Genomic DNA, 15,307 nt, shown 5'->3' with positions numbered 1-15,307 from the left:
CCTGGTGTCTATCTCTCTCTCTCCCCCTCTGTCTCCCTTTCCTCCTTCTTCCCCTCTTTCTCTCTCTCCCTTCTCCCCACCCTTCTCTCCCCTCATTCTCTCCCCCCATTTTCTCCCTCCATTCTCTCCCTTCTCCCCACCATTCTCCCCTCCTAGTTTTTTTCTCTGCCCCTTAGAAGTCTTCAGGAAGAAATATATCTATTTCGGCCAGGCACAGTGGTTCATGCATGTAATACCCCAGCATTTTGGGAGGCCAAGGTGGGTGGATCACCTGAGTTCAGGAGTTCAAGACCTGCCTGGACAACATGGTGAAACCCTGTCTCTACAAAAATTAGCTGGGTGTGGTGGTGCACACCTGTAATCCCAGCTACTCGGGAGGCTGAGGCACAAGTATTGCTTGAACCCAGGAGGCAGAGGTTGCAGCGAGGCGAGACTGCGCCATCGCACTGCAGCCTGGGTGACAGAGCAAGATTTCATCTCAAAAATTAAAAAAAAATAAAAAAAAAAGAAGAGAGAGAGAGAAAGAAATATAACTATTTCTTACCTCAAGAATTTAGACCTTAAAATTCTAGACACAAAATAACTGACTTCTAATTCCAGAATATCAAGAGACAGACTGGCTCAACTTGGGTTTTCTGTCAGTCAGGGTTTAGCATGGGAAACAGACCCCAGTTGGTATTTAAGCAAGAAATGATTAAGACAGGGGACTAGGTACTTTCAAAAGCTCTGGATGGTCTACAGAAGCAGGTTCTAGGCTGGGTCACTGACCAGAAGAGCTTCTATCCTTCTGGTAAGTGGTAAGAGGTTCCTCTAAAGAGCTTCTAATTAAGAAGCCTGTCAACATTCAGGTAGCCAGAAAGTAGATATGAGCTCTGCTGCAGAAATGCCAAAAGAGGAAGGGATGCTGGGCTCTGATTCACTTCTGCTTCCAAGTCATAAGTGGATCTAAACAGTGGAACCTAATCACAAAAGAGCCTAGCTGCAAGGGAGTCTGGGAAATGTAGGGTTTTTATTTCCTTTCCCATCTCTCTAATTAGAACAAGGGTGGAATCAAGTTGGGGGAGCTGATTTGTAGTATCTACCACAAATTATGTATCTGCCCATGGCAACAGAGCTGTTGCCAAAGAGGCAAGGACACAGTGTACACATGGGTGCCTGGGGCTCACCCTGTGGGTGGAAGGGATGGCTGTGTTCTGGGCAGATAATCCAAATGGAATTCACCACCCACATGAGATCCTTTCCCAAATATTTATGGAGGCCCTACTATGTGCCCTGTTTAGCAACTTGTAACTGACTTTGAGTTGAGTTCAGGAGCTGGGGGCAAGAGATGGTGAGCAAGAGCTTCTGTATTATTGTTCCATCAATGTCTGTCTTTGATTTTTGTTTGCTATGGAACCTTTTTATCATCTGATGTTTTGTCTCACAATCGGCTTATGATTCACAGTGTTTTCTCCCTCTGCCCTATAGCTGCCCACATTGGCGTTGGAATAAGTGGACAAGAAGGAATGCAAGCTGTCATGTCGAGTGACTATTCCTTTGCTCAGTTCCGCTATCTGCAGAGGCTACTGCTGGTGCACGGCCGGTGGTCTTACATAAGGATGTGCAAGTTCCTACGATACTTCTTTTACAAAAACTTTGCCTTTACTTTGGTTCATTTCTGGTACTCCTTCTTCAATGGCTACTCTGCACAGGTAATGTAATGTTGTTATTATTGTCATTTACTAAGTAGAGCTCTTAAATGAATAAAATTCTAGTTCTGAAAAACCAAATTGTTTCTTCTATATTTACAGTTTTGGGGCTGTGTCTCCTTACAGTTGGGGCATAATTAAGAATGATCATGACTTCTCTAAATGTTTCTGGTGCTGTAAAAACATTTTGCCTTAGAAAGGAAGGGGTTTGGCCGGGCACAGTGGCTCATGCCTATAATCCCAGCACTTTGGGAGGCTGTGGCGGGTGGATCACCTGAGGTCAGGAGTGTGGGGAAAAGAACGAGAGATCAGTTTGTTACCATGTCTATATAGAAGGAAGTAGACATAAAAGACTCCATTTAGTTCTGTATTTGAGATGCTGTTAATCTGTGACCTTACCTTCAACTTTGTCCTTGCAAGAGACATGTGCAAAGGTGACTTAAGGTTAAAAGGATTTTGGGCTGTGCAGAATGTGCTTTGTTAAACAAGTGCCTAAAGGCTGCTTATGGTTAAAGGTCATCACCATTCTCTTAAATCTCAAGAAAGAGAAAAACATTTGTCTCCTGCCCCTCCCTGGGCAATGGAACATCTCCGGGTAACACCCATTGTGTGTTTTGTTTACTGAGCAAGGAGAAAACCACCTTTAGGAATAAGGTGGAGGCCGGGCACGGTGGCTCAAGCCTGTAATCCCAGCACTTTGGGAGGCCGAGACGGGCGGATCACGAGGTCAGGAGATCGAGACCATCCTGGCTAATACGGTGAAACCCTGTCTCTACTTAAAAATACAAAAAACTAGCCGGGCGACGAGGCGGGCGCCTATAGTCCCAGCTACTCGGGAGGCTGAGGCAGGAGAATGGCGTAAACCCGGGAGGCGGAGCTTGCAGTGAGCTGAGATCCGGCCACTGCACTCCAGCCTGGGTGGCAGAGCGAGACTCCGTCTCAAAAAAAAAAAAAAAAAAAAAAAAGGAATAAGGTGGGGCTTGCTGGAGCAATACTGCTAAAAGGTTTATGGAGATGTTTGCATATGCATCTCAAGGCACAGCATTTTCCTTTAAACTTATTCATGTTACAAGGATTTTTTGTTCTTATGTCTTACTGCTGATTTCCTCCCTACAATGATCCTATTGTCCAGCCACTCCCTTATCTTTTTGATGGTAAAGATAAGTATCAATAAATACTAAGGGAACTCAGAGGCCTGTGCCGGCGTGGGTCCTCTGTAAGCTGAGCGCCGGTCCCCTGGGCCCCGCTTTTCTTTCTCTACACTTTGTCTCTGTGTTTTATTCCTTTTCTCAAGTCTTTTGTTTCCACCTAACGAGAAACACCCACAAGTGTGGAGGGGCAGGCCACCCCTTCAAGGAGTTCAAGATCAGCCTGGCCAACATGGTGAAACCTGGTCTCTACTAAAAATACAAAAATTAGCCGGGTGTGGTGGCAGGCACCTGTAATCCCAGCTACTCGGGAGGCTGAGGCAGGAGAATCACTTGAACCCGGGAGGCAGAGATTGCGGGTGAGCCAAGATTGTGCCATTGCACTCCAGCCTGGGCAAGACTTTGTCTTTAAAAAAAAAAAAAAAAAAAGGAGGGGATTTGCTTGTATGCTTTTGTCTTTATCTTTGGTTATTTTTTCATGTTACTTTGCCATTAATAGTAGTGATAATGGGGCTGGGTGCAGTGGCTCATGCTTGTAATCCCAGCACTTTGGAAGGCCGAGGTGGGCAGATCACCTGAGGTCAAGAGTTGGAGACCAACCTGGCCAACGTGGTGAAACCCCGTCTCAACAAAATATACACAAATTAGCCAGACATGGTGGCGTGTGTCTGTAATCCCACCTACTTGGGAGGCTGAGGCAGAAGAATTGCTTGAACCTGGGAAGCAGAGGTTACAGTGGGCCAAGATCGTGCCACTGTACTCCAGCCTGGGCGGCAGAGTGAGACCTGTCTCAGAAAAAAAAAAAAAAAAAGAATAGTGATAACAGGCCAGGCATATAGACTTTTGCCTATAATCCCAACACTTTGGGAGGCTGAGAAGGGGAAATCGCTTAAGGCCGGGAGTTCGAGGCCAGCCTAGGCAACATAGCAAGACCCCATCTCTATTAAAACAAACAAACAAAATGTTAAATAAAGGAAGCAGAGGAGTATGTGCTAACTAGGCTGGCATGTGTCTTTGTTGGTGACATGGAGCCTCTGTCCTCCCCTCACAGACTGCATACGAGGACTGGTTCATCACTCTCTACAACGTGCTATACTCCAGCCTGCCCGTGCTCCTCATGGGACTGCTCGACCAGGTAGGAGCCTCGCACGAGCAGGGACACTTCAGGACAGATGAGCACGCGTTAGAGAAGTCCCAAGCAAATGTTTCAATGCATTCTTCTGGTTTACTTCTTTCTGATCAAACCCTATCATAATTCTGTTGTCACGGCTGTGCTTCTTGTTTTGTAGTAAGGAAAGAGGATTTCTCTGTAGTCCCTGCTACTCGGGAGGCTGATGCAGGAGTATGATTTGAGCTCGGATGTTCAAGTCTAGCCCGGGCAACAAAGTGAGACCCCATCTCTAAGACAAAAAAAAAAAGACAGAAAGAGAGAGAGAAAAGAGGATTTCTGTGACTGGGGTTGAATTCATTGGCACATGTATTTGTTATGTTCCTTTTAGACAGTAAGACCTTACTATGAAGATACCTGAAGGCATGGTGGATCATACCTGTAATCCCAGCACTTTAGGAGGCTGAGGCAGGCAAATTGCTTGAGGTCAGGAGTTTGAGACCAGTCCTGGCAACATAAGGAGACCCCATCTCGACAGAAAAACTTAAAAACTAGTAGGCATGGTAGTGCATACCTGTGAAGTCCCAGCTACTTGGGAGGATGAGGTGGGAGGATCACTTGAGCCTGGAAGGTTGAAGCTGCAGTGAGTTATGTTTGTGCCACCACGCTCCAGGCTGGGCAACAAACTATCTCAAAAAAAAAAAAAAAAAAGAAAAGAAAAAAAAGCACCTGAGAGTCCAATATGTCTCTATAATAATAATTTACTCATTTTAAAGTAAGTTTAAATCCTTTCCAAAATTTATGTAGCCAGTGTATATTTTTATCTAATACCAATTCTTAAAAAGAAGCACTATAAAGACTAAAAAATAATAATTTACAATTAACTCATCAACTTGCATGAGAAAATTTTTTCCCAAAGGATTTGCAACAATATATATTCAGTCAGGAGGTAAAAATAGCCTCAGGAGGTAAAAATTCACTCAGGAGGTAAAAATACCTCACTCAGGAGGTAAAAAGTAGCAAAAATATATATATATATATTTTTGATATTACTAATTTGTTTTCTTTCCATAAGTAGCAAAGTAATAAACTTATACCTAGCCCATCTCTAAATTAAATATTAAGTAATGGTGGTCTAAACAATGAGGTGGAGCTCTGCACACCACAAATATTGCAGGATTGATCGATTATCTTATTCAGTTTGTGCCTTCCTAAAATTTAACAGCAGGCTGCAACTTTTTGTGAGATATTAATTATAACGTATCTCTGACTGCTTTGACCTGATGAATAAAATACCATCATTTTGTTTTCTCCTTAAGGATGTGAGTGACAAACTGAGCCTCCGATTCCCTGGGTTATACATAGTGGGACAAAGAGACTTACTATTCAACTATAAGAGATTCTTCGTAAGCTTGTTGCATGGGGTCCTAACATCGATGATCCTCTTCTTCATACCTCTTGGAGCTTATCTGCAAACGGTAGGGCAGGATGGAGAGGCACCTTCTGACTACCAGTCTTTTGCTGTCACCATTGCCTCTGCTCTTGTAATAACAGTCAATTTCCAGGTACGTGGCTTGCATTGGCCGTATTCAGTGTCTATTGGTACCTACCTATATTTCTGTATATAGGGTGGCATGCACATCCAACTGACTCCCACTGCACCTGTGCCGCTTACAAAATATAAATGCTATTTTCGTCTCTTATACCAAGCACATTTTCTATTTCTTGCCTGAGTCAAGGATGGTTTAGTTTCTGGTCCAGTATTCAAGCCACATCATGCCTAACGTGCTGAATTCTGTTTTCAGGATTGTTAGATCCTTTATTTCTTGCTAACTCCCCAAAATGAGTGCTGTTTTTCTCTGGTTTCCCAACAGATTGGCTTGGATACTTCTTATTGGACTTTTGTGAATGCTTTTTCAATTTTTGGAAGCATTGCACTTTATTTTGGCATCATGTTTGACATTCATAGTGCTGGAATACATGTTCTCTTTCCATCTACATTTCAATTTACAGGTTGGTATTTTCCAAATTCCAAAAATAAATGTACAGACAAATGTCAGTAGTTTAGATTTTGACGTAACTTCTGGTAAGTAATAAAATATACAAGGTGGAATGGCCAGGAGCAGTGGCTCACACCTATAATCCCAGCACTTTGGGAGGCCGAGTCAGGTGGATTGCTTGAGCCCAGCAGTTCAAGACCAGCCTGGACAACATGGCAAAACCCTATCTCTACAAAAAATACAAAAAAATTAGCCATGCATGGTGGCACATGCTTGTAGTTCTAGCTACTGGAGAGGCTGAAATGGGAGGATTGCTTGACCTGGACGTTGTGGCTACAGTGAGTCGTGATCACACTGCTGTACTCCAGCCCAACTGACAGAGCGGGACCCTGTCTCAAAAAGAAAACAACAAAGCAAAACAAAACAAATATATACAAAGTATAAAGTATTGCTAGTGAAAATTAATGTTCTGTCTGGAAATTAGTGGTGATGGTGGGTTGAAAGTACATAACATGATGGGAGGAAAACAAATTAAAATAGCTTTACAATAGCGCTGTACGTCTGTTGAATTAGATAACTTAAGACTTAAAAGGCTAAATAAAAGCCTATTCTTTCTTTCCCATAAAACCTAATATTGGGGTGAGATGTGGTGGCTCATGCCTGTAATCCCAGCACTTTGGGAAGCCAACACAGGAGGATCTCTTGAATCCAGGAGTTCAAGACAAGCCTAAGCAACATAGGGAGAACTCATCTCTACCCCCCCCAAAAAAAAAAAAATTGAAAAAAAACTAATGGGCATGGTGGTACACACTACACACTGGTGATTCCAGCTCCTCAGGAGGCTGAGGTGGGAAGGATTGCTTGAGCCTGGGAGATCGAGGCTACAGTGAGCCATGATTATGTCACCCCAGCCTGGGTGACAGAGTGAGAACCTTTCTTAAAAGAAAAATCCCCAAAACCTAGTATTGGTAGGTTTTTGGAAAAGTGAGTATACAAGTATTGCTGGTAACACTGCAATATATTTTAAGTTTTCCAAACATCTGAAAATGCATAAAGGATTATAAAACTTTTTACACATTTTGGCCAGGTATTTCTACTTGGGGAAAGTATCCTAAGATAATAAAACACATGAAGTTTTGGCAAAGCTAATTTGTACAGATGGCTCCACCATAACATTTCTAATTGTAAACAAGAGGAAAAAATGGAAATAACCCAAGACCTAAGAATATTATTAAATTAGCTTATCATACCATGAAATACCAATATGATGAAATTCTAGAATTCAAAAGTGGTCAACATTATTAGAAACACGTGCGCAGGCCAGGCACAGTGGCTCACCTCTATAATCCCAGCAGTTTGGGAGGCTGAGACAGGAAGATCACTTGAGCCTAGGTGTTCAAGACCAGCCTGGGCAACATAGCGAGACCCTGTCTCTTAAAAAAATAATAATAAAGTAATAAAAAAGAGACAAATAAGAAATATGTGTGCAGAGCAATAAGTAAATTGATAGAAAACAAAATAGTTATGTGACCAATGATTATAACTGCATAAAATATACGACAAAATGACAAATGCTAGAATGAATTTGAAGTGATAAAAATGTCATAAATATTATAAATATAAAATATTAATAAAAATTAATTATGAACTGGAATTCATGAGCTTCTTACTTTGAATAGAGAGCTTGGACTCACAGTGAAAAACAGTCCCCATAAACTAGTTTCCCTGGCCGGGTGCGATGGCTCATGCCTGTAAACCCAGCACTTTGGGAGGCTAAGGTGGGCAGATCACGAGGTCAGGAGATCGAGACCATCCTGGCTAATATGGTGAAACCCCATCTCTACTAAAAAATAGAAAAAATTAGCCAGGTGTGGTGGCGGGCACCTATAGTCCCAGCTACTCGGGAGGCTGAGGCAGGAGAATGGTGTGAACCTGGGAGGCAGAGCTTGCAGTGAGCCGAGACCGTGCCACTGCACTCCAGCCTGGGCGACAGAGTGAGACTCAGTCTCAAAAAAAAAAAAAAACCAACTAGTTTCCCTGTAAAAGATTCAGATTTTTATGACCAGTTGCTGGGTTGTAAAAGTCCGTTGCTATGGTAACCCTTTCCTTCTTGGGATTCAGCTCAGCTTTTTGTGATTTTCTTTACTAACTCTGTGTTTTAAAATATTAGTAACCCAGTTACTTAGCATATTCCCATAGGGAGTTTTTTAATCCCATACACACTTAGCAGGGTAAAAACCACATTTAAAATAAATAAAGACCATTGTTTTTACAAACTGAGAGTGTAAGTACAGAAACCATGATGAGAAACATGGCTCTAGAAGACGGCCATTTGATTTTGAAAATTGGGTCATGTCTGTGATTATGTGATTGTATTATTGAATTGAATTATTACTTCATCTGACATAAAAATTCAGAAAACAAATTGCAGTGGAAAAGCACGGCTCCAGTCAGGCAAAAGGAGGTTTTAATTCAGGCATTGCCATGGTTGGTTTTGTTAGCTTGGGCAAACTTTTTAACTTCTCCATAACGCAATTTATTTATGTGACACAGGGATAATACCCATCTCTCAGAACTGATTAAATGACATGATCTGTATAAAACACCAGGTACTGGCAGTACTAGCTGTTTTTTTTTTTTTTTTTTTTTGAGCTGGAGTCTCACTCTGTCACCCAGGCTGTAGTACAGTGGCACAATCTTGGCTCACTACAACCTCCACCTCCCGGGTTCAAGCCTCCAGAGTAGCTGGGACTACAGGCACTTGCCATCATCCCCAGCTAATTTTTGTATTTTTGTAGAGACAGGGTTTCACCATGTTGACCAGGCTGGTCTTGAACTCCTGACCTCAGGTGATCTGCCCACCTCGGCCTCCCAAAGTGATGGGATTACAGGCGTGAGCTACCACGCCCAGCCTGGTAGTGCTATAGCTTTTATTATTTGGAGTTTCAAACCAGAACTAAAATTGAAAAGTGCTTTTTTTTTTTTTTTTGAGATGGATTCTCACTCTGTTGCCCAGACTGGAGTGCAGTGGTACGATCTTGGCTCACTGCAATCTCCACCTCCCAGGTGCAAGTGATTCTCATGCCTCAGCCTCCGAATAGCTGGGATTACAGGCATGCATCACCACGCCCGGCTAATTTTGTATTTTTAGTAGAGACAGGGTTTCACCATGTTATCCAGACTGGTCTCGAACTCCCCACCTCAGGTGATCCACCCACCTCGGCCTCCCAAAGTACTGGGATTACAGGTGTGAGCCACCACACCCAGCTGAAAAGTGCTTTTTTAAATCCTTACATTCAGAAGGCCAGGTGCCGTGGCTTGTGCCTGTAATCCCAGCACTTTGGGAGGCCAATGTGGGCGAATCACTTGAGTTCGGGAGTTTGAGACCAGCCTGGGCAACATGGTGAAACCCCATCTCCACAAAAAATACAAAACTTAGCCAAGCGTGGTGGTGCACACCTATAGTCCCAGCTATTTAGGACACTGAGGTAGGAGGTCACTTGAGCCCAGCAAGTTGAGGCTGCAGTGAGCCATGATAACACCACTGTACTCCAGCCTGGGTAACAGAGTGAGACCCTATCTCAGAAAAAAAGTCAGAAGTCTTGATCACCTAACTTTGCATTTTTAATCAATGCAATGTCAACATATGTGCTTTTTTTCCTTATTTGCTCACCTATGTACATTTGCCTTGTTTCAAATAATTTACCTTCCCAATTTTGCTTTGCTTAGTCTGATTTTAAAATGTCTTTTCTTTGAGTCATAATGGATATTTTGGGGAGTCCAATCCAGTGGTAAAACTTTACCATAAATGATCTATTTATAGATTATGAAATATTAACTGTTTTTTTTTTTTTTTTTTGAGACAGTTTTGCTTTTGCTTTGTCACCCAGGCTGGAGTGCAGTGGCATGATCTCGGCTCACTGCAACCTGTGCCTTCCAGGTTCAAGCAATTCTCCTGCCTCCTGAGTAGCTGGGACTACAGGTGCATGCCACTACACCCAGCTGATTTTTTGTAGTTTAGTAGAGACGGGGTTTCACCATGTTGCCCAGGCGGGTCTCGAACTCCTGAGCTCTGGCAATCCACCCACCTTGGCCTCCCAAAGTGCTAGGATTACAGGCATGAGCCACCGCACCTCGTGAAATATTAACTATGTTCTTAGGAAAAAAGGACCGCAGTGATTCATTTGCCATGTTCTTTACAGGCACAGCTTCAAACGCTCTGAGACAGCCATACATTTGGTTAACTATAATCCTGACTGTTGCCGTGTGCTTACTGCCCGTCGTTGCCATCCGATTCCTGTCAATGACCATTTGGCCATCAGAAAGTGATAAGGTATATCGAATACAGTCCTCTCCCAAATCTGTCCCTCACAGAAACCAAAGCGTTTCCCAACAGCACCTTTCCTGCAAAATTCTAAGCTCGTGGGAAGTTTTGTAAGAATGATTTTTCATGATTGCTTCTCTTTCTTTAACTCTATCTCACAAATAAGTCTTTTGGAATTGGGAATTTAGTGTGCTTTCTTTTTAATACAAAGATTACCAAACATAAACAAAAAAGGGAGAATAGAATCATGAGCCCCGTATATCTATCCCCTCAGTTTAACAATTACCGTGTTAACATTTTGTCATACAAATCAGATCGGGTTTTTTTTTTTCTTTATTTAAAGAAAAATGTCACCTTCTGTAGCAGGATCCTTTGAGCTACAAGGAACCGAAATCTGTGACTCAAAGTATCTCTATAGGAGTGCGTCGTCATTAATCATTAGCAGACTTCAGGCCCAGTTGATTGAACAACTTAATGTCAAAAAAGGATTGGGCAGGTTCTTGCCATCTCTCCTCCAGAAACCTTCATTATTAGCTTCATATGGATGCTGGAAGATGGCCAGAGCAGTTCTGAGCATCACATCCTGACATATCAGTGTCGGGGGTGATATAAGATACTATTCTGTAGCTCCTTAGGGGCCATGGAACTTCTCACCCAAGGGCCCCAGTACAGTGCCTTCAGGTCTCATGTGCCAAAATTAGGTCACTTGCCCATTCTGGACTAGTTTAGCAAGGGAAATCAACCTGCCCACCGCCCATGAGAAATGTGGCTGTGGGAGGTTCGGCGGGGGGGGGGGGGGGGATCTGAATACAATCAATTTCCATTCCATTAGAAAGAAGGAGAGAGCAGAGGCAACCTTTAGTATCCCTCGGGTTTCCCTTTTGCAGTACCAACAGTACACCGTAACAACCCGGAAAGAGGCCCTACTGAGTTTTCTCTTTGACTGTACCCATCTGGTCTGAACTAGAAAAGGGCACTAGCTTCTGGGGAGTGGGAATCTTGGCTTTGCATTTTCTAGCTGTGTGACCTTGGAAAAGCTAGATAAACTTCCCTCAGCTTCTATATATATCTCCAGGTAGGTAGGTAGGTAGATCCATCGATCAATCTATGTATAACTATAGAGGGATATAGATCTATATCATCATATCTATATGTCAATATATCTCTCTATAGATAAATAGATATAGCCAAACATTGTGACTCACGCCTGTAATCCCAGAACTTTTGGAGGCCGAGGCAGACAGATCACCTGAGGTCAGGAGTTCAGGAGGACAGGACCAGCTTGGCCAACATGGTGAAAATACATACTAAATATACAACATAATAAAAATACAAAAATTAGACAGGTGTGGCAGCACGTGTAACCCCAGCTACTCAGGAGGCTGAGGCAGGAGGATTGCTTGAACCTGGGAGGCAGAGGTTGCAGTGAGCCAAGATCGCACCATTGCACTGCAGCCTGGGTGACAGAGCGAGACTCCATCTCAAAAAAAAAAAAAAAAAAGATATAGACACACACACACACACACTATAAAGTGGGGACAGAGCTGCCTGCATCAAAATGGGGCAGGTGTCTGGCCAGGCCTCCTCCCTGGCTTGGACCTTATCTTCATCCACCCCCCCCCCCCCACCCATCTCTCCCTCTTGCAGATCCAGAAGCATCGCAAGCGGTTGAAGGCGGAGGAGCAGTGGCAGCGGCGGCAGCAGGTGTTCCGCCGGGGCGTGTCATCGCGGCGCTCGGCCTACGCCTTCTCGCACCAGCGAGGCTACGCGGACCTCATCTCCTCTGGGCGCAGCATCCGCAAGAAGCGCTCGCCGCTTGATGCCATCGTGGCCGATGGCACCGCGGAGTACAGGCGCACCGGGGACAGCTGATCCCTCACCCCCAGGCCAGGACGCGGCCACAGAGCACGTCTATTTTTTTATGAAAGATTCTCAGGACTTCCTGTGTGTGTGTGAATTGCATTCGTCACAAAGATATTGAAGACAATAAATAACCTTTATAACAAACTCCTTGGGTTGGATTATTAAACAATAGCAGAGCCAAGAAATAGGACTTTTAAAAGTCCTATTATTCGGCTGGGCGTGGTGGCTCATTTCTGTATCCCAGCACTTTGGGAGGCTGAGGAGGGGAGATTACCTGAGGCCTGGAGTTCGAGACCAGTCCAGCCAACATGGTGAAACCGTGTCTCTACCATAAATTAAAAAATGAGCCGGGCTTGGCGGCGGGCACCTGTAATCCCAACTGTCTGACAGGCTGAAGCAGGAGAATCGCTTGAACCTAGGAGGTGGAGGTTACAGTGAGCCAAGACCGTGCCACTGCACTCCAGCCTGGGTGACAGAGCAAGACTATGTCTGAAGAAAAATTTAAAAATAGGCCGGGCACGGTGGCTCATGCCTGTCATCCTAGCACTCTGGGAGGCCAAGGCGGGTAACTTGAGGTCAGGAGTTCCAGACCAGCCTGGCCAACACGGTGAAACCCCGTCTCTACTAAAAATATGAAAATTAGCTGGAAATTGGTTGAACCTGGGAGGTGGAGGTTCCAGTGAGCCGAGATTGTGGCACTGCACTCCAGCCTGGGCAACAGAGTGAGACTCCATCTCAAAAAAAATTTTTTTAACAATAATAATAAAAGTCCTATTATTCAACTGATTATGTACATTATGGTTGAAAGGGAACATTCTAATCCAGTCTCAATCCAGGGCAATAGAATTACAAAGCATGTGTATTTCAGTTCAAATGGTATGTATTATAAAATTAGTACATTTTCCTTTCTGTGATCTTCAGCATAATTTACCAGAGGCTCCTTTTAACCCCCATAGGCCACCTTAACATATTTTTTTTTTTTTTTTTTTTTTTTTTTTTGAGACGGAGTCTCGCTCTGCCGCCAGGCTGGAGTGCAGTGGCGGGTCTCAGCTCACTGCAAGCTCCGCCTCCTGGGTTACGCCATTCTCCTGCCTCAGCTCCCAAGCAGCTGGGACTACAGGCGCCCGCCATGTCGCCCGGCTAGTTTTTTGTATTTTTTAGTAGAGACGGGGTTCACCATGTTAGCCAGGATGGTCTCGATCTCCTGACCTCGTGATCCGCCCGTCTCGGCCTCCAAAGTGCTGGGATTACAGGCTTGAGCCACCGCGCCCGGCCCACCTTAACATATTTTTAAATTTATAGTAGTAATGACAAATGACTTATCAGTGTTCATCATCTGAAAGCTAAGTGGTTCAATCACTTTTTCAAAGTTGATAGTAGGTTGCATGGTTTCATGTTCTCCTCATATTGGTTTAATAATTCTATTTAATCAAAGAAAATAACTTCAGATTCCATAAAGTTTCAGTTTATTTTTGGTTTACTACTGGGTGAGACAGCACATTACATACTTTTACTATCAAATATTATTTTAGCAGCTTCCCATAGTACCAAATGATTTGATTCCCTACTCTCATTTTTTAAAGCATCTAAATATTTCTGGGCTTAAAAAAGGGGGTTTTAGGCCGGGCGCGGTGGCTCAAGCCTGTAATCCCAGCACTTTGGGAGGCCAAGATGGGTGGATCACAAGGTCAGGAGATCGAGACCATCCTGGCTAACCGGTGAAACCCCGTCTCTACTAAAAAATACAAAAATCTAGCCGGGCGAGGTGGCGGGCGCCTGTAGTCCCAGCTACTCGGGAGGCTGAGGCAGGAATATGGCGTAAACCCGGGAGGCGGAGCTTGCAGTGAGCTGAGATCCGGCCACTGCACTCCAGCCTGGGCGACAGAGCAAGACTCCGTCTCAAAAAAAAAAGGGGGGGGGGTTAAAAACTGAGGATATCAGTAATAAATTGCAGAATATTTTGTAAAGCTTTCTTTTGGAAAGCAAACTTTTGTGCCTGCCTGTATGTAAAGGATTTTATAAGGGACTTGAACAGAGACTTCTCTTTTTCACTTGTCTTATGTCTTGAGAGAAAAGGCTATTGGCAGCCACATTCCTAAGACTGGGGATTGGTGTGTCCTTTTAAATTTGAAGATAACTTTAGGTAATTATGGGAACTCCTCAAAGAGGTAAAAGTAATTTTTTTCCAGACATTTTTCTCATTCTGTGACTTTCACACACTAGTTTCCATAGTTCAATAATTCTGTTCTTTACCATTGGGCTGTGAATGTTCACAATATCAGTCCCGTTGAATACCTATGAGGTAATCACAATGTGTAAATAGTTCATTTTCTAGGTTTGATAAAAGAATGTATGGCTTTTTATTCTGTGGAAGTAAAATGCTGAACGTTTACAACTTTTCCTTAACTTGTAAATAAAAAATTGTAAGTTTTTTTTTTACAGAAAAGTTAGCTTGTGTAATTCTGTTAGTTTCAGATTTCTCTCCTGTTTTTGCAAATTGTGGGAAAGATTGACAATGCAAATGTGTCAAAGACATACTGTTGGGTGCAATATTAACAATTTTAAAATGCAAATTTCTTTGGATAAATTATTTCTATATTCTGTAAATCTGAAATTTAATGTATATTTTGTTTAAAAAATGATTTAGTAAAATCTTTAAAAAGTATAATCTTCTAAAGTATTTAAATTGGCTTTTGTTGTGGTTGTTGTTGTTATTTTTAAGAACAGGGTATGTGACAGAAGAATCTAGTCCCACAAGGTTTCTAGAGGAATGCAGGGGTCCTTTAGTGGTGAGAAAGTCAGGGACAGGGAAACTAAGTGTTAGGGAAGAAGTGATGGAGAAAAGGTGATCAGGACCGGGCACTGTGGCTCACGCCTGTAATCTCAGTACTTTGGAAGGCTGAGGCAGGAGAATCACTTGAGGCCAGGAGTTTGAGACCAGCCTGGGCAACATAGCAAGACTCCGTCTTTAAAAAAAAAAAAAAAACTGGATGTAGTGGCATGTGCCTGTAGTCCCTGTTGCTTGGGAGGCTGAGGTGGGAGGATAACTTGAGCCCAGGAGTTTGAGGCTGCAGTGAGCTATGCTCATGACACTGTACTGAAGCCTGGGTGACAGAGCAAGACTGTCTCTAAAAGAATTAAAAAGGTGGTCAGACTTTAGAGACAGAGCGGTAAAG

General features: G+C 43.3%; 1 protein-coding gene across 5 annotated transcripts in view; it reads left to right on the top strand.

Annotated features, from left to right (window-relative positions):
• ATP8B1 (ATPase phospholipid transporting 8B1) overlaps nucleotides 1-12,275 on the top strand; it is a 149,103-nt gene extending 136,828 nt beyond the window's left edge. For 4 of the 5 annotated variants that reach the window (XM_033238578.1, XM_033238599.1, XM_033238569.1 and 1 more), the window contains 6 exons: nucleotides 1,468-1,691; nucleotides 3,888-3,971; nucleotides 5,264-5,509; nucleotides 5,819-5,957; nucleotides 10,147-10,277; nucleotides 11,916-12,275. In XM_033238578.1, the coding sequence (XP_033094469.1) occupies nucleotides 1,468-1,691; nucleotides 3,888-3,971; nucleotides 5,264-5,509; nucleotides 5,819-5,957; nucleotides 10,147-10,277; nucleotides 11,916-12,140 (1,049 nt within the window). In that variant the 3' untranslated portion in view covers nucleotides 12,141-12,275. The remainder of the gene's footprint in view (nucleotides 1-1,467; nucleotides 1,692-3,887; nucleotides 3,972-5,263; nucleotides 5,510-5,818; nucleotides 5,958-10,146; nucleotides 10,278-11,915) is intronic. The other variant, XM_033238594.1, reaches the window with a different exon arrangement.
• The last annotated feature ends 3,032 nt before the right edge of the window (nucleotides 12,276-15,307 follow it).

Source organism: Trachypithecus francoisi, unplaced genomic scaffold, assembly GCF_009764315.1.
Source record: "Trachypithecus francoisi isolate TF-2019V2 unplaced genomic scaffold, Tfra_2.0 Contig01474, whole genome shotgun sequence".
NCBI classification, from domain to species: Eukaryota; Metazoa; Chordata; class Mammalia; order Primates; family Cercopithecidae; genus Trachypithecus; species Trachypithecus francoisi.
The sequence above is the reverse complement of the archived record's forward strand: the minus strand, read 5'-3'. Positions and strand labels throughout refer to the sequence as shown.